At 45.0% G+C, this 23,108-nt stretch overlaps 1 protein-coding gene across 1 annotated transcript in view; it reads right to left on the reverse strand.

Annotated features, from left to right (window-relative positions):
* The window catches only part of DDX6 (DEAD-box helicase 6), a 59,574-nt gene that overhangs the window by 16,794 nt on the left and 19,672 nt on the right, over positions 1-23,108 (reverse strand). Inside the window, exons 3-9 of the mRNA XM_069741592.1 lie at positions 16,947-17,010; positions 9,366-9,470; positions 9,150-9,279; positions 8,520-8,666; positions 6,554-6,648; positions 2,604-2,726; positions 2,319-2,447 (exon numbers count right to left, since the gene is read on the reverse strand). Of these exons, the coding sequence (XP_069597693.1) occupies positions 2,319-2,447; positions 2,604-2,726; positions 6,554-6,648; positions 8,520-8,666; positions 9,150-9,279; positions 9,366-9,470; positions 16,947-17,010 (793 nt within the window). The remainder of the gene's footprint in view (positions 1-2,318; positions 2,448-2,603; positions 2,727-6,553; positions 6,649-8,519; positions 8,667-9,149; positions 9,280-9,365; positions 9,471-16,946; positions 17,011-23,108) is intronic.

A 23,108-nucleotide genomic window follows, 5' to 3' on the forward strand; every position in this document is an offset into this window, starting at 1 on the left:
TAAGAAAAGGTATATTATGTACCTTTAAATGGGACACCCTCTGCCGTACTTACTAGGGCCTGAGGAGCGCTGGGCTCTGCAGCTGCAGGGCAAGACGAGTCCATGCTTACAGCAGGCTTACCTGAGACGTCTTCGCAGCTTATATAGAAAATAAGTCTGCAACCAGCGTGTGCAATTAGCCGCCCCTCCCCCTCCGCAGTCCCAGGCAGGCGTGCGAGGATGCAGCGTGCCTCGCACGCCGTTCGGTAATCCATTGTTCTGGACTTGTGTCGCTCCTGTGCAGGAGCACCGACCCGGAAGTGGAGCGCCACTGACTTCCGGGTCGCCGAACAGCGCGCGCTGGAGGGGGAGACGCCGGAGAGCTCAGGGAGGCCTCCGGGTGGGCTCACCGGCCAGCTTTGTCCCCGCGAGAGGACGCAGGAGGACCGGGAACGCGGTCCCAGAATCCGGAGGAGATGGGAGACACAAAGCAGGAGGAAGCCGCGGGGGACCCGACCATAAGTGCCCGGCGAAAGATCTGATTCAGGTACTCTGCTAGAGCCGCCGCAGCAGCGCACCAGGAACCTCTCCATGCCCCATGGGGGACAGGAAAGACACTGGTTAATGGGAGGTGGGAGGGGTTTTTAACCTCTTGTGCTTCCTGTCCCCCATTAGGGAATGGAGACAACCTCCTGGTGGCTGTCGTGGAAGGCTACTAGAGAAATTGGGTGAGGATAAAATTAAAAAGGTGCAAACCTTTATTGAGGAATAAATTCGACAACACGTTTCAACGGCAAGACGCCGTCTCCATCAGGTGGTGTCCCCATCCACTGTGTCTCAGCGCTCCTTACAGACCGCATACCTTCCTTGTTTCTGTTCTCATCAAGATCACTTATGTGGGACACAGATTTAGGGAAGCATTTGGCTTCATTGTACAATTGTACATTTAAACAATTTTCCAATAAAACCTCCTTTATTAAATGAGGACTTTAATAATTTGCTTTCAGTGGATAAAGCCGGCCCTTGTCATGGCTCCCTGGCAATGTTACTACATGGCTATGATGACTATCCGGTAAAGGTGCAGTGTCCTTTAGGTCCATCAGGGCTGTGAAGTCGGTAATCCAAACCTCGGACTCCGACATTTTCCTGACTGACCCCAATGGTCACTACTGAGCCTGAACATAAAGTGCAGGACAGATTCATCTCAACTAACAGCCCAGACCCTAACACCAAGAACAGAACAGACATTTATAGAACATTTCAGAACTTTCCCAAATTCTTATGAAAACATTTACATCACATCCTGCATTATACTACTGTACCCAATTATATATTTCAGGAATCGAATATACAGACTCGACCCCCACAGCCCTGGTGTCCACCACACAACATGCCCGGTCACACTGGCTGTTCCAGGGTCCACACTGTACAAGGTGCCAGCAGTTTGTTGCATGGCTCCATTTACCCTATCCATGCCTTCCAGGGGAAGGTATGATGACCGAAAACCTGTAACATTGGAGTCTCAATTGTTTAAACTGTTCACAAACGTGAAGAAGCAGATGCCGGCTGTACAACACCTACCTGGGATAGAGCAGGCTCAGCTCCTGAGCCTGTGCTGCACATCCACACCTGACAGAAGTAAATATACGACTTGGGAAGGTGAGGGGGTGAAATAACCACCTGAGCAGGATACCCAAAGTTATGGGTTATATACCCTATGGGTGTCCATGCCATCATTCAGAATGTATGTACACCAAGCAGAAAACCGAAGCCGACACAAGATGGGTTAATTGAACTCTGTTTAAAGGCAAGTCATCTTGCAGGGAAACCGAAGCTTCACCCATGGGTTGACCGTATAGTGTATATCCCCTGCTTAACCACCACAGTGCCCTAAATAAAATATTTCCTGCGATGTCAGTGCTACTATTCTCGGCAAGTCGATCAAGCAGTTATATGACACCAAGATAAGCAGCTTCATTGTAACTTCCAAAACAAGTCCTATCAGACAGCCCAAGCTAACCGCTCCTGGCAGTCATCCTTCACACCCATTATATCACAAGTAAAGCAGAAACTTTTGTTTTGCCATAAAAGCAGAACTTTCACTAGTCAGATAGAAGTGTGGTGTGACCACATTGCACAAATCCTTACACAGCAGTTCTGCATGCTCTGTACTGTACTAAAGCCTATCAAACAGGAAACAAAAGAGGCTACAACATGCAGATACTTTCCATTATGTTACAAGTAAGCACATTTCACACCTACAGAACATTCTGAAAACTTACATGAATCTTAGGACAAGAAAGGAACCACAAAGGCAGACGCAGCACATCGATACTTACTCTTGAAAAAAGTGTATTCAGGCAGTGAACCTTTTGCCTTTCTGTCACATAGGCGTAGTACTGCGTTACCCCCTTCAGTGTAAGCTCCTCCATCAGGTTAATTTCATAGGGTTTTTGCAAATGAGAGGACTGTAATGAAAAAACGCCAAAGTCAAAATGCAGCTGAACATGACAGACAAGCTGTATATATTAAATATAGAGATTGTCTGTAACCAGGTGGGCTTACATAATAGCAGCACCGCCAAGAAATTACATTTTTTTCCTGTAAAGATGAACAAAACCTACCATAAATTTCTGTACACTGAGGGGAAAGGTGGCTGAATAAAGAAGAATCTGCCTGTTTTTAGGTAGCGTCATAATTATATCTTCCATTATCTGCACAAAATCTTGAGAAAGCAGTTTATCCGCCTATAAAAAGGAAAAACCATAAACTAGGTTTAAAGAACAGAAAAGCAGCACATGTGTAACACCATTGTTATACACTACATGGTAAAAAAAAAAAAAAAAAAAAAGAAATGAATAAAAGATTTTTACGATGTAGACAAAATGGGTACACAGACTTCTCAACCAACAAGGTGGCACGCAGGGTAACAGGAGCATCTCCTGACCCCATGGAGCATACACTAGCTCTAGATCACATTAGTAATCCATAACATTACATTTATAAATATGTCCAGCATGATCTGAGTGATGAAGCATAACCTAAGAACAACTAAAACTTCCCTCTAGGTCTTACGGAAGTCCGCAGCCATACTAGGCCACCTCTGGCTACTGGTCATGTGCTGGGAAGGAGTACAGCAGAACCATGGTACCTACCTACTCGGCACTCATTACCTGGATTAATTGCACCCGTTTGATCTTGTTACCTGTATAAAACACACCTGTCCACACACATTCACACTCCAACCTATCCACCATGGCCACGACCAAAGAGCTGTCCAAGGACACCAGGAACATAATTGTAGATCTGCACAAGGCTTGGATGGGCTACATGACAATAGGCCAGCAGCTTGGTGCGAAGGCACCAACATTTGGCACAATTAGAAAATGGTAGAAACATAAGAGGACTCAACTTTCCTCCGTCTTGGGCACCATGCAAGATCTCACCTTGTGGGGCAAGGATGCTACTGAAAAAGGTCAGGAATCAGCCAAGAACTACACCTGGGACCACAGTCTCAAACATTACCGTTAGTAACACACACTACTCAAGCCATCACATGTCCAGGTTTGTTTGAAGTTCACCAATGACCATCTGGATGATCCAGAGGAGGTATGGGTGAAAATCATGCGGTCAGATAAACCCAAAATAGAACTGGTTGGGATAAACACCACTAGCCGTGTTTGGAGGAAGATGGTCGAGTACGACCCCTAGAACACCATCCACACAGTGATGCATGGTGGGGAAACATCATACTTTGGGGGGTGCTTTTCTGCAAAGGGGACAGGACGACGTCACTGTATTGAAGGGATGGTGGATGGGGTCATGCATCATGAGATTTAGACCAGCAACCTCCTTTTCCCAGTTAAAGCATTGAAGATGGGTCGTGGCTGGGTCTTCGGCATGACAATGACCCAAAAGAGGAGTGGCTACGAAAGAGGCATTTCAAGGTCCTGGAGTGGCCCTAGCAAGTCTCCAGACGTGAACCCAAGAGAAAATATTTGGAGGGAGCTGAAAATGTTGCCCAGCGACAGCACCGAAACCTGAAAAGATCTGTAAGGAGGAGTGGGCCAAAATCCCTGCTGCAGTGTGTGCAAACTTGGTCAAGAACTACAGGAAACATCTGACCTCTAATTTCAAAGGTTTTAGTACCAAATATTAAGTTCAGTTTTTCTATTGTATCAAATACTTATTACATGCAATAAAATGCAAGTTATGTAAAAAGGATATAATGCCATCTCCTGGAGATTTTTTTAAAATTCATCTCAGTTCAACTGTACCTACCATAATTATTTATTTTATTTTTTTAACAGACCTCTCCATTCTTTGCAGGTGGGAAAACTTGCAAAATCCACAGTGTATCAAACACTTATTTTCCCCATTGTATGTGGTTCTGATCCTATCCCAGCACATAGACCCCCTTATATTGTCTAGCCTAGCACAACTGATCTATATGCCCACACATATGAGAAGACCATTGATTTGAAACATCAAAGATGAAAAAGAATAGCAGCACTCACCTGATCCTTGTTCAACTCGTGCATTTATTCCATTACAGAAACAGCATATTACATGAGGAGGTGCAGGTGTCAAGGCAGTTTGTGAAATAGAAGACTTGACGGACTACGGGCTTTTCACGCCTTCCTGGCGCTTCTACGGGTCCATAAAAATGGAATAAATGCACGAGAGTTGAACAAGGATCGGGTGAGTGCTGCTATTCCTTTCATCTCTGATGTTCCATTTAATTCATACTATGCATCTGCACCACCCTGAAGAGAAACTACCAGGAGATTTGTGAGGAGTAGATTGTGTAACACACTGAATACAGTGATTAGTGCCCGAAATAACTCTTCCATTTTTGTGACCATTGATTTATTTGCATCAACCGAATTGAAATGATTTTTAATTTTATAATGTACAACTTGTCATCTAGGTTGCAGGTCACCCCGAAGTCAGAGTTACCTAGGCAAGTAGCGCATTGCCCGAGTTGTCACATTGCATTAAAGCCTGAAAGTGCCACAGCAGCGGATCCAGCCAGATCCACCTCCACCCTTTTGCAGCAGAGGCAAAGCTGCTCCCATTACCAGCCTGAGAAAGAGCACAGGGGAGCAATGTGGTACAACCATGCCGCTGGTCTGAATAATTACCGTATATACTCGAGTATAAGCCGAGATTTTCAGCCCAAATTTTTGGGCTGAAAGTGCCCCTCTCGGCTTATACTCGAGTCACGGTAGCGGTGGGGTCGGCGGGTGAGGGGGAGAGGGCGCTGAGGTATACTCACCTAGTCCCAGCGATCCTCACGCTGTCCCTGCCGTCCCACGGGCTTCTGTGCTGCAGCTTCTTCCCCTCTTCAGCGGTCACGTGGGACCGCTCATTACAGAAATGAATAGGCGGCTCCACCTCCCATAGGGGTGGAGCCGCCTATTCATTTCTCTAATCATCGGTGCCGGTGACCGCTGACAGGAAGAGGCTGCAGCACAGAAGACAGGGAGGAAGGCGGGGAGCGCCAGGATCGCTGGGACTAGGTAAGTATGGCATATTTACCTGTCCACGTTCCAGCCGCCGGGCGTCGCTCCATCTTCCCGGCGTCTGCGCTCTGACTGTTCAGGTCAGAGGGCGCGATGACGCATATAGTGTGCGCGGCGCCCTCTGCCTGATCAGTCAGAGCAGAGACGCCGGGAAGATGGAGGCGCCGGGACCGGACGCTGGGAGCTGCAATCAAGAGAGGTGAGTATGTGTTTTTTTTTTTTTATTGCAGCAGCAGCGGCCATGGCACAGATTTATGTGCAGCATCTATGGGGCAATATGAACGGCACACAGCACTGTATGGGGCATCTGTGCAGCATCTATGGGGCAATATGAACGGTGCAGAGCACTATATGGGGCATCTGTGCAGCATCTATGGGGCAATATGAACGGTGCAGAGCACTGTGGGGCATCTGTGCAGCATCTATGGGGCAATATGAACGGCACACAGCACTATATGGGGCATCTGTGCAGCATCTATGGGGCAATATGAACGGTGCAGAGCACTATATGGGGCATCTGTGCAGCATCTATGGGGCAATATGAACGGTGCAGAGCAATATATGGGGCATTTGTGCAGCATCTATGGGGCAATATGAACGGTGCAGAGCACTGTATGGGGCATCTGTGCAGCATCTATGGGGCAATATGAACGGTGCAGAGCACTATATGGCACAGCTATGGGGAAATAATGATTTTTATTTTTGAAGTTCACCGGTAAATGCTGCATTTCCACCCTAGGCTTATACTCGAGTCAATAAGTTTTCCCAGTTTTTTGTGGCAAAATTAGGGGGGGGTCGGCTTATACTCGGGTCAGCTTATACTCGAGTATATACGGTACTTCAGGATCACACCACCCTAGAAAAGCAGAGAAGCCAGGAGTGGTGGTCTCCTGAAGATTCATATTGAGACAACCCCTCTAAGTTCTGCTTCCTAAATATTTGTGAATGGAAGCAATAAAGAAAGATGAAGGCTTAATGAACGGAAGACGATAATCATATTTCTACCATGATTGGCTGTAGACAAAATTGAAAATGGCAACAGAAATTACCTCATCCAGAACTATCATCTGAATGTGGTCCACTTTAGCTACACCTTTTTTGATAAGATCCAGAATCCTGCCTGGAGTAGCGATCACCACATGAACTGAGGGTAAAATCAAAAGTGAAAGTTAGAGCAAACTATGAAGATTATAACAGATTTACAGCGTTTAAGGGTACATGCTTGACAACTGTGCCCTTCATTTCTGTAGGAGTGACAGATAACCGCGTCATGCACCTTCCACACAACAGAGGGATAGATATCTAACCTGTGAGGGCTCCTAAAGGTCCAAGGTAATCCCAGTTTCATTTCACTACGGTTTTATTCAATGTCCAAGTCTAATCCAAAACAATAAAGTGCAGCCCTGTGCTCCTTATTTTGCCCATAGCAAAAGAAAAGCCCAAGTTACACCAGAACCATTAAAACTTAAGGTTAGGGCTTTTCTAACATTTGTCTTCACACCAGCTGTCTAGGGCCCCCTCATAATGCCACATAGCTAACACGTGGCTTCCACAATTTAGCCTAACCCACTAGATAGTCCTTGGATCATTTTTGATAAGCAGTAGCCACACATGCTGACCATCCCTCCCCATACTGATCATCCCCCACAAGACCCATCATTTTGGAAATACTCTAACCCAGTTCTTGAGTCATCAGATATTAGTCCAAGTGTTAGATCCCTACACCCGCCACTGTCCTTGGTTATAGCACAACAATAAACTGGGCACTTGCTGCCCAATGTCAGTCGCTTAACCCATTAGTGGCTATAATGCAATGTCTCTTGGTGGTTGTTACTTCTCAACCATGTTTGCTGGCAGCATCACAAAAACATGCAGCCATTTAAAGGGAACCTGTCACCCCGTTTTTTCAGATTGAGATAAAAATACTGTTAAATAGGGCCTGCGCTGTGCGTTACTATAGTGTATGTAGTGTACCCCGATTCCCCACCTATGCTGAGAAATACATTACCAAAGTCGCCGTTTTCGCCTGTCAATCAGGCTGATCTGGTCAGGTGGGCGTGGTGACATCGCTCTTTTCTTCCCCAGCTTTCCGTTGGTGGCGTAGTGGTGTGCGCATGTCCAAGTTCCGAAATCCCTGCGCGCACGTGAAGAAACAGCGCGCGATCTGCGCTGTTATCCCTGTCATTGGTGGGGGCGGCCATCTTCCTGAGGCCGCGCGTGCGCAGATGGAGTGCTCTGCTGCACGGGGCTTCAGGAAAATGGCCGCGGGATGCCGCGCGTGCGCAGAGGAGATCGCGGCGGCCATTTCCCCAAAGCAGAGTTTGCATCTCGGCTTTGGGAAAATGGCCGCCGCGATCTCTTCTGCGCACGCGCAGCATCCCGCGGCCATTTTCCTGAAGCCCCGTGCAGCAGAGCACTCCATCTGTGCACGCGCGGCCCTAGGAAGATGGCCGCCCCCACCGATGACAAGGATAACAGCGCAGATCGCGCGCTGTTTCTTCACGTGCGCGCAGGGAATTCGGAAATTGGACATGCGCACACCACTACGCTACCAACGGAAAGCTGGGGAAGAAAAGAGCGATGTCACCACGCCCACCTGACCAAACCAGCCTGACTGACAGGCGAAAACGGCGACTTTGGTAATGTATTTCGCAGCATAGGTGGGGAATCAGGGTACACTACATACACTATTGTAACGCACAGCGCAGGCCCTATTTAACAGTATTTTTATCTCAATCTGAAAAAACGGGGTGACAGGTTCCCTTTAACCCTGCTGTTCTGTTGGTCAAAAATGACCGACTTTGAACTTCAATATTCTTTAAAATATTCAAGATGCGGCTCTGAAACCCGTGGCCGACCGACCCATCCTCATTAAGTCAATCAACCACAAGTTTCAGAACCGCATCTTGAACACCCCAAAAAATACCAAAGTTCAAAATAGGTCTCCCCAGACCGAACAGAACAGCAGGGTTAAGAAGTCTTAAAAATTCATTATTTGATAGTCATAGATTTTACCTGTATCATCCAGCCTCATTATATCATCTCGTAAATTGGTGCCTCCGGTTGTTGCCATAACTTTAACCCCTCCCATGTGCTTGCTGACTTGGATGCAGATCTGACTGACCTGAAGTGCAAGCTCTCGAGTGGGTACAATAACCATTGCTGTGGAAACCAGGAAGAAAAAAAGGAAAAAAGTGAAAACTACTAAAATATTCATAAACATTTCATTTTGCTGACAAATCCGGTTTAGAAGTCAATTAAAGGGGCTGTCCCCATGTAGAAAGCCTTAACTGATACATAGAATTCATTGAAAAAAAAAAAAAAAACAGCCACACACAACTTTGCTTTACTTATCCTTCTAGGGTTCGGCGCAGAGCCTCTGATGCTGCCCCAGTCTGCAGCGGTGATGTCGCATCAGCATCACTGAAATCACCGGCTCTGCACGTGTATGTAGATGGCACAAGCCGCTGAACTCAGGAATTGGCTGAAGTGATGTTGGTGTGCGCTCACCACCGCAGCTAAACAATGGAGAACGAGGCACCACGGAGACTCTGAACCTGGGAAGACAAGTAAGGCATAGTTTGTATTTACACCACGTACTGCACATATCAGGAAAAGTGTTTTCTGAAAGGGGACAGTCCTAACCTTGTATGCAGTCCTTCTTTAAGTCTAGCCGTTCAAGTAAGGGAATGAGGTAGGCTCCACTCTTGCCAGTTCCATTTTTTGCTCTAGCCAAGATATCCCTACCAGACAATGCAATGGGAATGCTTTCCTCCTGTTTAAAAAAAAAATTAAAGTCATTTGATGAAGACGTTTGTTTTTGGCATTTTGTTAAGCCTGGTTTGCCTCCATTTTACAAACCTGAATTGGGGACGGCTTCTCCCATCCCATTTCAAAAATCCCCATGAGCAGCTCTCGTTTTAAGCAGTAATCTTCAAACTCATTGCCTTTTGTGGAGGTGACATCCTGGAAACAACATGAAAGTCCGATCACAGAGAGGAAATTATTCAAAACCATTTCACCTTCAGGTTTTACGCTTTTGTTAATCCCTTCACTACCCGGCGATTATCTGTTTTTTCTCTTCCCCATATTGCAAGAGTTATAACTTAAAGGGAACCTGTCACCCCGAAAATCGCGGGTGAGGTAAGCCCACCGGCATCAGGGGCTTATCTACAGCATTCTGTAATGCTGTAGATAAGCCCCCGATGTTACTTGAAAGGGGAGAAAAAGACGTTAGATTATACTCACCCAGGGGCAGTCCCGCTGCTGGTCCGGTCGGATGGGTGTCTCTGGTCCGCTGCGGCGCCTCCCATATTCATTCCAAGACGTCCTCTTCTGATCTTCAGCCACGGCTCCGGCGCAGGCGTACTTCGTCTGCCCTTTTGAGGGCAGAGGATAGTACTACAGTGCACAGGGCCTCTCTGACCTTTCCGGCGCCTGCGCACTGCAGTACTTTGTTCTGCCATGAACAGGGCACATAAAGTACGCCTGCGCCGGAGCCGTGGCTGAAGATCAGAAGAGGACGTAGATAGGAGGCGCCGCAGCGGGCCAGAGACACCCATCCGACCGGACCAGCAGCGGGACCGCCCCTGGGTGAGTATAATCTAACGTCTTTTTCTCCCCTTTCAGGTAACATCGGGGGCTTATCTACAGCATTACAGAATGCTGTAGATAAGCCCCTGATGCCGGTGGGCTTACCTCACCCGCGATTTTCGGGCTGACAGTTTCCCTTTAATTCTCCGTCCCCATAGCCATATGAGGGCTTGTTTTTTTTGTGGAACGAGCTGTACTTTTGAAGGACATCACTGATTTTACCATAGTGTTCAGGAAAAACTGGTAAGAAAAAATTTTAGCGCAGTGAAATTGCAAATTTATTTTTAAAGGGAATCAGTCATTTAATTTTGGCCCTACAAGCTGTGGCCACTGTCATCAGGGGCTTATCTATAGAATTCTGTAAAGCTGTAGATAAGCCCCCGATGTAACCTGAAAGAAAAGAAAAACAAGTTAGATTATACTTACCCAGGTGCGGTCCGGGTCCAGTGCCTCCCATCTTCATACGATGTCATCCTCTTTGCTTCATGCAGCGGCTCCGGTGCACTGATTTGCTCTGTTGAGGGCAGCGTAAAGTCCTGCAGTGCGCAGGTACCAGACCTCTCTGACCTTTCCCGACGCCTGTGCACTTCAGTACTTTGCTCTGCCCTTAATAGGGCAAATCAGTGCACCTGCGCCGGAGCCGTGACAGCAGCAAGGAAGAGGACGACATATGAAGATGGGAGGCGCTGGACCCGGACCGCCCCTGGGTGAGCATAATCTAACTTGTTTTTCTCATCTTTCAGGATACATCGGGGGCTTATCTACAGCATTACAGAATGCTGTACATAAGCCCCTGATGCCGGTGGCCGCAGCTTATAAGGCCAAAATTAGGTGACTGATTCCCTTTAATTACCATGTTCACTATATGGTAAAACTGACCTAGCAGTAAGTAGTAGGATTCTCCAGATCCATGCAAGTACGAAGATATAAAACATTTTTTTTAGGTGATGGGAAAAAAAAATTTGTTTTTGTTTGCATTTTCCGATACCCATAGCATTTTCATTTCTCAAGTTCTGGGGCTGGGCGATTGCTTATTTTATGCACCTTGAACTGACTTTATATGTACCATTTGGGGTAGATGCGATTCTTTGATTGTCTAATATTGCGGCGGCCTGAAGAAAAAAAATAAATAACGGAATTCTGGAGTTCAGATTTTCTTTTTGTTACCCGTTTAACGATCACATTAACTTACTTTATATTTTGATATACATTTGGTTCAGAAACTTAGTGTATTTCTATTGTTTTATTTTTCATGGGGCGGGGTGTGATTTGAACTTGTGTTTTTTAACCCCTTAGCGACCGCTGATACGCCTTTTAACGGCGGCAGCTAAGGGTACTTAAACCACAGCGCCGTTAATTAACGGCGCTGTGGAAAAAGTAAATAGCGCCCCCCAGAGTCGGATTTTTTCTGGGGTCTCGGCTGCCGGGGGTAGCCGAGACCCCAGAGAACATGATTCGGGGGGTTTTTAACCCACCCCGCATTTGCGATCGCCGGTAATTAACCGTTTACCGGCGATCACAAAAAAAAAACAAAAAAAAACGCGATCTCTTTAATTTCTCTGTCCTCCGCACATCGGAGGACAGAGAAAAGGGGTCCCAGGTAGCCCCCCAATACTTACCTGTCTCCCCCGGTGCTCCTCGTGGCTCCCGGTTGGCGCCGCCATCTTCAAAATGGCGGGCGCATGCGCAGTGCGCCCGCCGGCCGGCCCCGCGAGAATCTTTGGGGTCTCGGCTGCCGGGGGTAGCCGAGACCCCAAAGAGCATGATTGGGGTCGGTTTTACCGACCCCTGTTTTGCGATCGCCGGTAATTAACTGTTTACCGGCGACCGCAAAAAAAAAAAAAAAGTCAAGGTGTAATTCTCTGTCCTCTGATGTGATCGCACATCAGAGGACAGAGAAATAGGGGGATTCGGGGACCCTACCATACTTACCGGTGTCCCTGGGTCCTCCTGCTGCTCCTCCTGGCCGCCGGCATCTTCTGGGCAAAAGAAAATGGCGGGCGCATGCGCAGTGCGCCCGCCATCTGTCTCCATCTGTCGGCCCGGCAGGAGAAGAGCAGTTGGGGCTAGGGTTAGGGCTAGGGTTAGGGGTAGGGCTAGGATTAGGGCTAAATTTAGGGTTAGGGTTGGGGCTAAATTTAGAGTTGGGGTTGGCGCTAAATTTAGGGTTAGGCTTCTTTCATACTTACGTCAGTACGGGGCCGTCGCAATGCATCGGCCCGACATACCGACGCACGTTGTGAAAATTGTGCACAACGTGGGCAGCGGATGTAGCTTTTCAACGCATCCGCTGCCCAATCTATGTCCTGGGGAGGAGGGGGCGGAGTTAAGGCCACGCATGCGCGGTCAGAAATGGCGGATGCGACGTACAAAAAACGTTACATTGAACGTTTTTTGTGTGCCGACGGTCCGCCAAAACACTGATCCAGTGCACGACGGACGCGACGTGTGGCCATCCGTCACGATCCGTCGGCAATACAAGTCTATGGGCAAAAAACGCATCCTGCGGGCACATTTGCAGGATACGTTTCTTGTCCAAAACGACGGATTGCGACGGATGCCAAACAACGCAAGTGTGAAAGTAGCCTTAGGGCTAGGGTTAGGGTTGGGGCTAAAGTTAGGGCTACGGTTGGGGCTAAAGTTAGGGTTAGAGTTTGGATTAGGGTTAGGGTTTGGATTAGGGTTGGTATTAGGGTTAGGGTTGGCATTAGGGTTACGCTTGGGATTAGGGTTAGGTTTGGGATTAGGGTTAAGGTTAGGGTTGTGATTAGGGGTGTATTGGGATTAGGGTTAGGTTTGAGGTTAGGGTTGAGATTAGCATTAGGGGTGTGTTGGATTTAGAGTTTTGATTAGGGTTATGGTTAACATTAGGGTTGTTTTGGGGTAAGGGTTGTGATTATGGTTAGGGTTAGTGATTAGGATTATGGATCAGGTTGGGATTAGGGTTAGGGGTGTGTTGGGGTTAGGGTTGGAGCTAGAATTGGGGGGTTTCCACTGTTTAGGTACATCAGGGGGTCTCCAAACACGATAGCCAATTTTGCGCTCAAAAAGTCAAATGGTGCTCCCAAACAGTGGGTTACCCCCACATATGGGGCATCAGCGTACTCGGGATAAATTGGACAACAACTTCTGGGGTCCAATTTCTCTTGTTACCCTTGTGAAAATAAAAACTTGGGGGCTACAAAATCCTTTTTGTGGAAAAATATAAATATATTTTTTTATGACTCTGCATTATAAACTTCTGTGAAGCACTTGGGCATTCAAAGTTCTCACCACACATCTATACAAGTTCCTTGGGGGGTCTAGTTTCCAAAACGGGGTCACTTGTGGGGGGTTACTACAGTTTAGGTACATCAGGGGCTCTGCAATCGCAACATAATGCCCACAGACCATTCTATCAAAGTCTGCATTCCAAAAAGGCGCTCCTTCCCTTCCGAGCTCTGCCGTGCGCCCAAACAGTGGTTTACCCCCACATATGGCGCATCAGCGTACTCGGGATAAATTGGACAACAACTATTGCAGTCCAATTTCTCCTGTTACCCTTGTGAAAATAAAAATTTGTGGGCAAAAAGATAATTTTTGTAGAAACAATGCGATTTTTTTTTCACGGCTCTACATTATAAACTTCTGTGAAGCACATGGGGGTTCAAAGTGCTCACCACACATCTAGATAAGTTCCTTAAGGGGTCTAGTTTCCAAAATGGTGTCACTTGTGGGGGGTTTCCACTGTTTAGGCACATCAGGGGCTCTCTAAACGTGACATGGCGTCCGATCTCAATTCCAGCCAATTCTGCATTGAAAAAGTCAAACGGCGCTCCTTCACTTCTAAGTTCTGCAGTGCGCCCTAACAGTGGTTTACCCCCACATATGGGGTATTGGCGTATTCAGGAGAAATTGCATAACAAAATTTATGGTTACATTTCTGTTTTTACACTTGTGAAAATAAAAAAAATGGTTCTGAATTAAGATGTTTGCAAAAAAAAGTTAAATGTTCATTTTTTCCTTCCACATTGTTTCAGTTCCTGTGAAGCACGTAAAGGGTTAATAAACTTCTTGAATGTGGTTTTGAGAACCTTGAAAGGTGTAGTTTTTAGAATGGTGTCACACTTCATTATTTTCTATCATATAGACCCCTCAAAATGACTTCAAATGTGATGTGGTCCCTAAAAAAAAATGGTGTTGTAAAAATGAGAAATTGCTGGTCAACTTTTAACCCTTATAACTCCCTAACAAAAAAAAAATTTGTTTCCAAAATTGTGCTGATGTAAAGTAGACATGTGGGAAATGTTATTTATTAACTATTTTTCATGACATATCTCTCTGATTTAAGGGCATAAAAATATAAAGTTTGAAAATTGCAAAATTTTAAAAATTTTCGCCATATTTCCGTTTTTTTCATAAATAATCGCAAGTAATATCGAAGAAATGTTACCACTAACATGAAGTACAATATGTCACGAAAAAACAATCTCAGAATCAGCGGGATCCGTTAAAGCGTTCCAGACTTATAACCTAATAAAGTGACAGTGGTCAGAATTGCAAAAATTGGCTCGGTCATTAAGTACCAAATTGGCTCTGTCACTAAGGGGTTAAATCATTTCCATATTTATTTACTTCAATAGTCTCCTTAAGAGATTTCAATCTGCGATCATCCGATTGTCTATGATATAGGTTTTAACCCCTTTCTGACCTCGGACGGGATATTACGTCCGAGGTCAGATACTGCGCTTTGATGCGGGCTCCGTTGCTGAGCCCACATCAAAGCCGTGACATATCAGCTGTTTTGAACAGCTGACATGTGCACGCAATTGTGGCGAGCTGACAGCGGCATTTAACTACCACTTCCGGCTGCATGGCTGGAAATGCGTGCATCGCCGACCCCCCATCACATGATCGGGGGTCAGCGATGCATCTGCATAGTAACCATAGAGGTCCTTGAGACCTCTATGTTTACTGATGCCGGTTTGCTGTGAGCGTCACCCTGTGGTCGGTGCTCATAGCAAGCCTGTAGTTAAGCTTGTAGATTGTGAGCCCTCGCGGGCAGGGTCCTCTCTCCTCCTGTACCAGTTGTGACTTGTATTTTTCAAGATTATTGTACTTGTTTTATTATGTATACCCCTCCTCACATGTAAAGCGCCATGGAATAAATGGCGCTATAATAATAAATAATAATAATAATAATAATAATAATACTTAGGAGCGATCTGATGATCACTGCTATGTAGCAGAGCCGATCAGGCAATGCCAGCTTCTAGCCTCTAAAATCAAATACCGTATTTTCCAGCGTACAAGACGACTTTTTAACCTCTAAAAATTGTCCCAAAGGTCGGGGGTCGTCTTATACGCCGGGTACAGCGTGTGCAGGGAGCGATCCTGGATGTTCCCAGGGTCTGAAGGAGCTCTCCTTCAGGCCATGGGATCCATATTTATGTAAAAAATAAAGAATAAAAATAAAAAATATGGATATACTCACCCCTCTGCCAGACCCTGGCTCTCAGCGCTGCAAGCGTCTGCCTCCATTCCTAAGAATGCAGTGAGTGAAGGACCTTCGATGACGTCAGTGAGTGAAGGACCTTCGATGACGTCGCGGTCAGGTGACCGGTCACCTGACCGCGACGTCATCGAAGGTCCATCACTCACTGCATTCTTAGGAACGGAGGAAGACGATAGCAGCGCTGAGAGCCAGGGTCCGGCGGAGGGGTGAGTATATCCATATTTTTTATTCTTTATTTTTTACATGAATATGGATCCCAGGGCCTGAAGGAGAGTCTCCTCTCCTACAGACCCTGGGAAGCATACGCCGTATAAGATGACTGGGCGTATAAGATGACCCCCGTCTTATAAGGCGGGTATATCCCAAATTCCATATTTTACATGGAAAAGTTGGGGGTTGTCTTATACACCAGAAAATACGGTATATATATATTTGGTATTGCGGCGTTCAGAATCGTCCCATCAATAAAAAAAAAAAAAAAGGATTAACCTGATCGCCAAAATGCGTAGCTAGAGAAAATTCGAAACGCCAAAATTACCCTTTTTTCGTCGCTACGACATTGCATTAAAATGCAATACCAGCGATCAAAAGAATGTATCTGCACGCAAAAAATAAGCCCTCACCAGACCCCAGATCACAAAAAATAGAGACGCTATGGGTATCGGAAAATGGCGTATTTTTTTTTTTTTTTTTTTAAAGCAAATTTTGGAATTTTTTTTCACCACTTAAATAAAAAATAACCTAGACATGTCTATGAACTCGTAATGACCTGGAGAATCATAATGGCAGGTCAGTTTTAGCATTTAGTGAACCTAGAAAAAAAAGCCAAACAAAACACGCATGGGACTGCACTTTTTTTGCAATTTCACCACACTTGGAATTTTTCTCCCCATTTTCTAGTGCACGTCATGGTAAAACCAATGATGTCGTTCAAAAGTACAACTCGTCCCGCAAAAAATAAGCCCTCACATGGCCATATTGACAGAAAAATAAAAAAGTTATGGCTCTGGGAAGGAGGGGAGTGAAAAACAAACACTGAAAAACGGAAAATCCCAAGGTCATGAAGGGGTTAACAGCCACCATGTGCATGGAAAGTTGTGGGCTCCGAATGCGAGCCCACAAAGTCAAAGGTAGTGAAGGGGTTGAAGGAGAAAGAAAAACAATAAAATTGAGTGTCCACAAACAAAATGGATTAACAGCAATTTGGTGGACAACTGTACACTTGTTATTTATGTAGGTTACTTGTGCAAGTAACGGGAACACATCCTATATTACAATACAAACCTAGAAAAACAAACATGAACAATCCAACTACATGATAAAATCTTTAGAGGAGGGGGGAAAAAAAATCTTACTGAAGTCTTTATTCGAAGATCTTTTGGTGGGAGTTTTAATGTCTTCTTCCAGTCATCACCAGGTCTACAAGGAAAAACAAATGCATTTAGTGTTTTTTTTTGTGTGTTTTTTTATGTTCACTGACATTTTAAGTGGATAGAGCCCCAAATTTCAGACTTAAGCAATATGCACGAATATTTCCAAGAGGAGATCACATAGTATACATTTTTTTTTTTACAAAAGGATTATACAGTCATTCTAAATGATTTTCAAAGTTTTCCTACCTGTTATTTTTTTCATGTTTGGAGGAAGAAAAAAAAAAAAAATGAAAGTGCAAAAGTGAAAAATTGTTTAAGAGCCATGACTTATTTTTTTGTCAGCATGGCAGGGAGACACTTGTTTATGGTCAAGGAGCTCATTTCCCATCCAATGTATTGGACGATGGGGAAAACATTTCCAAATGGAGTAGAAAATTACTTCCCGGGTCAGTATCTTTTCTGACATCGGTAACTTATTTTTCAGTCACTGTCTTAAGACTTGTTTTGTGGGCAAGCTGATTGTACAGATAAAATTTTTGGTACAAAATGTTTTGACTGCTTTTAATGCTTTTTTTTTTTTTTTTTTTTTTTTTTTTATATAAAGGTGCAGAGATTGAAACATTTACTTCTGTAAGAATTAAGAAATTTGATGACACTGCACTTTTTACAGACCAAAATATGCTTTTTATTTCTAGATAAAAGGTGGCAATCTGAAATTTCCGATTTTTAAAAACTTACAAAATAAAAAAATTAGACGATTGTCCCGTTAGGGACTTGAACCTGCGATCATTTGATTGTATTGCAGTATATAGTTAAATTAGCCTCTTCAAAGCCCATGCACAGGTTCGGCTTCATAGGAAGACTAAAATGGCAGCCATGAGATCTTAATCAAGCTCCCCAGCTGCTGTGTCAATGTCATGGGAGGCTGATGGGAGCTGGAGACCACAAAAAACAGCGATAGTGGCATTTAAATGGCCATGTCAGTAATTGAGAGCAGTATTTAAAATGGTTAAATAAAATCTGAGCGTCATCTCCAAGGATGCTGCAGATCCACAAGCCCGCTCCATAAAGGCCACCCTATGCACAAACAAAATGCAATCCTGGACAAACCATTTAATGTTAAGATTATACAGATATTTGGACAAAAAAAAAAATTACATATGTTTTTTTTATACATATAGGACAGAATTTTATATCTAATTTAACCAGACGTCTATTTTCAGTAAAACATATGGAATATAAGGAGGGCTCACTGTTAGTGGATTCGGGTGCGCTGAAGAAAATTCCAAAAAGTAAAGATACAAAAAACTTCGGCACTCAAATGATAAATTTATTGCCAAATATTCATATGAAAAATGAGGCAAACCACCACCATATAAAAAAGGGGAAAAAATAACAGGTATAAAACAGATACACTTCTGCGGCAACGTTTCGGCAACAAGATGTCTTTTTCAAGACAAATCTGTGTGGAAAAAGGGTCTCTGGTTATGGTATTTAATCCACAGGCATACCTGCGTAGTGCGGGAACTTTCGTGCGATGGCGAGCTGCTGGTGCCTGGAATTTCCATAACCAGAGACCCGTTTTCCACACAGATTTGTCTTGAAAAAGACATCTTGTTGCCGAAACGTTGCAGCAGAAGTGCATCTGTTAATACCTGGGTGTGAATATATGATTTGCCTTTTTCATATGAATATTTGGCAATAAATATATAATTTGAGTGCCGAAGTTTTTGTTCCTTTCATTGTCTATTTTCAGTAAGCCAGGAAGAATATAAATACATATGGTTGTGTGAAAGTATTTGCCCCTTCCTGATTTCCTATTCTTTTGCATGTCTGTCAAATGAAATTGATCTGGAGATCTGAAATAATATTGAACTAAGATACCAAGTAAACAAAATGCAGTTTTCAAATGAAGGTCTTTATGAAAAAGAAATCTAAACCTACAGGGCCCGGTGTGAAAAAAAAAAACAGACCCCATTCACTTGAATTGGGGGCCCCGAACATCCAGTGTTTGCCACGCTGTCATGTGTATGACAGTGTGGCAAACACTGCCTCTGATCGGTGGTAAAATCATTACTGGCAGTCAGACACTGTTCCCACACTGCCAAATGCCAGCATGAGCCAACAGCTATGATTGGTGGCAAAAAAAAAAAAAAAGTTTACCTATGGTCACTAGCGCCTGCTGATGGGACTACTACTCCCATCAGCCTACACCTGCTGCCGCTAATAGAGGTGGCAGCGATGGGGGTATTAATCAGCCAGCGCTCTAGATAAATTAAAAAAAAGCGTGAGTTCCCCTGTATTATGGAGAGGCAGCCAGGCAAAAACAACAGCTGCAGGCTGTAACCCTCAGCTGTCAGTTTTAGCAAGGTTGGTTAACAATAGAGGGGTCCCCACGCCTTTATAATGTAAATATATAATTTAAAAAAAAACAAAACACAGTGTTATGCATATCCCCCCCATTGTTGACAATCAGCCAAGCTAAAGCAGACAGCTGGGGGCTGGTATTCTCAGGTTGGTAAGGGGCTATTGATATTGCCTTCCACCCCACCCTCCCAGACTAAAAATAACAGCCGCCAAAAGAAAAAACACATCTAGTGGATGCACCAATTCTGGCGCTTTCACAGTCTCTTCCCACTATTGGGAGGGTGGGGGCAATATCCATGTCCCCCTATCAGCCCGAGAGTACAGTTTGTTGCTCTTTTTTTTTTTAAATTTAAGTAAATAATTTAAAAATACCAGCGTGGGAACCCCTCTATTCTTGATAACCAGCCTTGCCAAAGCTTACTGCCGCCTGCAACTGTCAGTTTTGCCTGGCTGTTTATCAAAAATAAAAGGGAACTCAGTTTTTAATTTTCATTATTTAGAGTGCAGGTGCCGGCTGATGAATACTCCGATCAACTGTAAACTGCTCTCTGTTATTAGTGACAGCAGGTGCAGGCTGATGGGAATAGTATTCCCAACAACCAATGCCAGTGACTGGAAGTAAACTTTTTACCTCTGGTCACAGCTGTGGGCTCACACTGGTGGAATTAATCTTACGGCCCATCAGAGCCACCAGTGTTTCTCGCGCTGTCATGCAGATGAAAGTGCGAGAAACACCCGGTGTTCGGGGTGCCGAACCTGAACAGTAACAGACTTCCTAGTGAAGTCTGTGCCCCAACAGTACGGACCCTGAACTTTACTAGCTTTTAACACTTTAAAGTCCACATCAATTCTCTAGCACTCAAGAGGTATGCATGGCAGGTTGAACCTCCTGCCTATGATCAGATTGTGAATCGCCATATAATTCTTTTTCAACCAATTCAGCTGTCTCAAGGTTTCTGTTGGTAGTCATCATATTGCATTATGTTGAAGTAGAGTTTGTAATCATTTTACATCTATGGGACATTACTTCCAGGCACACACTTTTTTTTTTTTTTTTAAATCTTTTTGGTGCCCGGTCTCCTACTATGCGCATTTGACATCCTTCCAGTTGTTCACTACCAAGCCTTGGACTTGGTAATTCCGGAGACAAAGTTGACACGAGTTCAGATCCCTATTTGATACCATTTTTTCAGGTATATTGCTCTATGCTTTTGTTTAAAGGGAACCTGTCACCCCGTTTTTTGAGATTGAGCTATAAATACTGTTAAATAGGGCCTGCGCTGTGCGTTACTATAGTGTATGTTAGTGTACCCCGATTCCCCATGTATGCTGAGAAATACATTACCAAAGTCGCCGTTTTCGCCTGTCAATCAGGCTGGTCTGGTCAGGTGGGCGTGTTCACAGCGCTCTTTTCTTCCCCAGCTTTCCGTTGGTGGCGTAGTGGTGTGCGCATGTCCAGAGTTCCGACTTCCCTGCGCCCACGTGAAGACACAGCGCGCGATCTGCGCTGTAATCCCTTGCATCGGTGGGGGCGGCCATCTTCCTGGGGCCGCGCGTGCGCAGATGGAGTGCTCTGCTGCACGGGGCTTCAGGAAAATGGCCGCGGGATGCCGCGCGTGCGCATTAGAGATCGCGGCGGCCATTTTCCCAAAGCCGAGATGCAATCAATCTCGGCTTTGGGAAAATGGCCGCCGCGATCTCTAATGCGCACGCGCGGCATCCCGCGGCCATTTTCCTGAAGCCCCGTGCAGCAGAGCACTCCATCTGCGCACGCGCGGCCCCAGGAAGATGGCCGCCCCCACCGATGCAAGGGATTACAGCGCAGATCGCGCGCTGTGTCTTCACGTGGGCGCAGGGAAGTCGGAACTCTGGACATGCGCACACCACTACGCCACCAACGGAAAGCTGGGGAAGAAAAGAGCGCTGTGAACACGCCCACCTGACCAGACCAGCCTGATTGACAGGCGAAAACGGCGACTTTGGTAATGTATTTCTCAGCATACATGGGGAATCAGGGTACACTACATACACTATAGTAACGCACAGCGCAGGCCCTATTTAACAGTATTTATAGCTCAATCTCAAAAAACGGGGTGACAGGTTCCCTTTAATAAACTTATCTCAGGATTTTTGATCATTTACTTTGGTTTTTACATCTGCTCTCAGTATGTGATGAACTTTGACATTGTCATGTGCCCAGTTGGGTGGGGGTTTTTTTTATTAAAAAAAAAAAAAAAACAAGGCGGCATGTAAGAATCATCTGACAGTTGCTATTCGGTTTTGTCCTGATGAAGTCGTGCGCGGTCCTCAAAACGCGTTTACCTATAAAAACCTGTTGAAGTATTGAAAGTATACCGTCTGTCCGTCTATTAAACAGCAGCGCAACAAGGTGATACTTTACCCGGATTATTTGAACCTGAACAGTAATACTTACTTCCTGGTTAACTCTGTGCCCGAACCGTTACCGACCCTGAACTTTACTGTTCGCATTCACCTATCTCTACCCAAGAGCGCAGCAAAGACTCAACCAAGAGGTCACAAAAGACCCAACATCCAAATAACTGTAGGCCTCACTTGCCCCAGTTTAGGTCAGTGTTCATGGCTCCACCATAAGAGACTGGGCAAAAATTGCCTGCATGGCAGAGTTCAAAGATGAAATCCACTACTGAGCAATAAGAACATAAAGGCTCGTTTCAGCTTTGCCAGAACACATCTTGATCCCCAAGACTTTTGGGAGAATACTCTGGACTGATGAGACAAGAGGTTTAACTTTTTGGAAGAGGTTGAATTTTTTTGGAAGGTGTATGTCCCATTACATCTGGCGTTGAAGCAACAGCATTTTAAAAAAGGAACCTCATACCAACAGTAAAATATGGTGGTGGTAATCTGATGGTCTGGGGCTATTCTTATGCTTCAAGACCTGGAAGACTTGCGGTGGTAAACAGAACCATGAATTCTGCTGTTGATGTCTACCAAAAAATTCCTGAAGGAGAATGTCCGACCATAGTTTCGCGACCTCAAGCAGAAGCGCACTTGGTTTTATGCAGGAAGACAATCCAAAAAACACCAGCAAGCCCACCCCTGAATGGCTTCAGAAAAAAACAAAATTAAAACTTTGGAGTGGCCTAGTCAAAGTCCTAACCTTAATTGAGAAGCTGCGGCATGACTTTAAAAAGACGGTTCATACTCAAACCCTCCAACAATTCTGCAGAGATGAGTGGGCCCAAAGTCCTCCAGAGCATTGTAAAAGACTCGTTGGCAATTATCGCAAATGCGTGATTGCAGTTGTTGCTGCTAAGGATGGCCCAAACCAGTTATTAGGTTTAGGGGGCAATCAATTTTTCATACAGAACCCTGTAGGTTTGGATTTCTTTTCCCTTAATAAAGACCTTCATTTCAAACCTGCATTTTGTGTTTACTTGTGTTATCTTAGTCAAATATTGAAATTTATTTGGTGATCTGAAACATTTAAGTGTGACAAACATGTAAAAGAGTAGGAAATCAGGAAGAGGCAAATAATTTTTCACATATGGTATATTGCCCAGCCACATAGTATATTGCACAGCGATGGAGTATACAGCAAAGAGCCACGTAGTATAGAGACTTAAAAAAAACAAAAAAAAAAAAAACAACATATACTCACCTTCCGAAGGCCCGTTGAAGTCCTGCTATACTCACCATCCGCCGCCGTTCCCGCTCCTTGCGTCGCTCCCGGGACCGCTCCTTTGCAAGCGGCAGCTTCCGGTCCCAAGGCTGGTATGAGCAGGACCTGTGATG

The sequence above is a fragment of the Ranitomeya imitator genome, chromosome 10 (assembly GCF_032444005.1).
Source record: "Ranitomeya imitator isolate aRanImi1 chromosome 10, aRanImi1.pri, whole genome shotgun sequence".
Taxonomy (NCBI): Eukaryota; Metazoa; Chordata; class Amphibia; order Anura; family Dendrobatidae; genus Ranitomeya; species Ranitomeya imitator.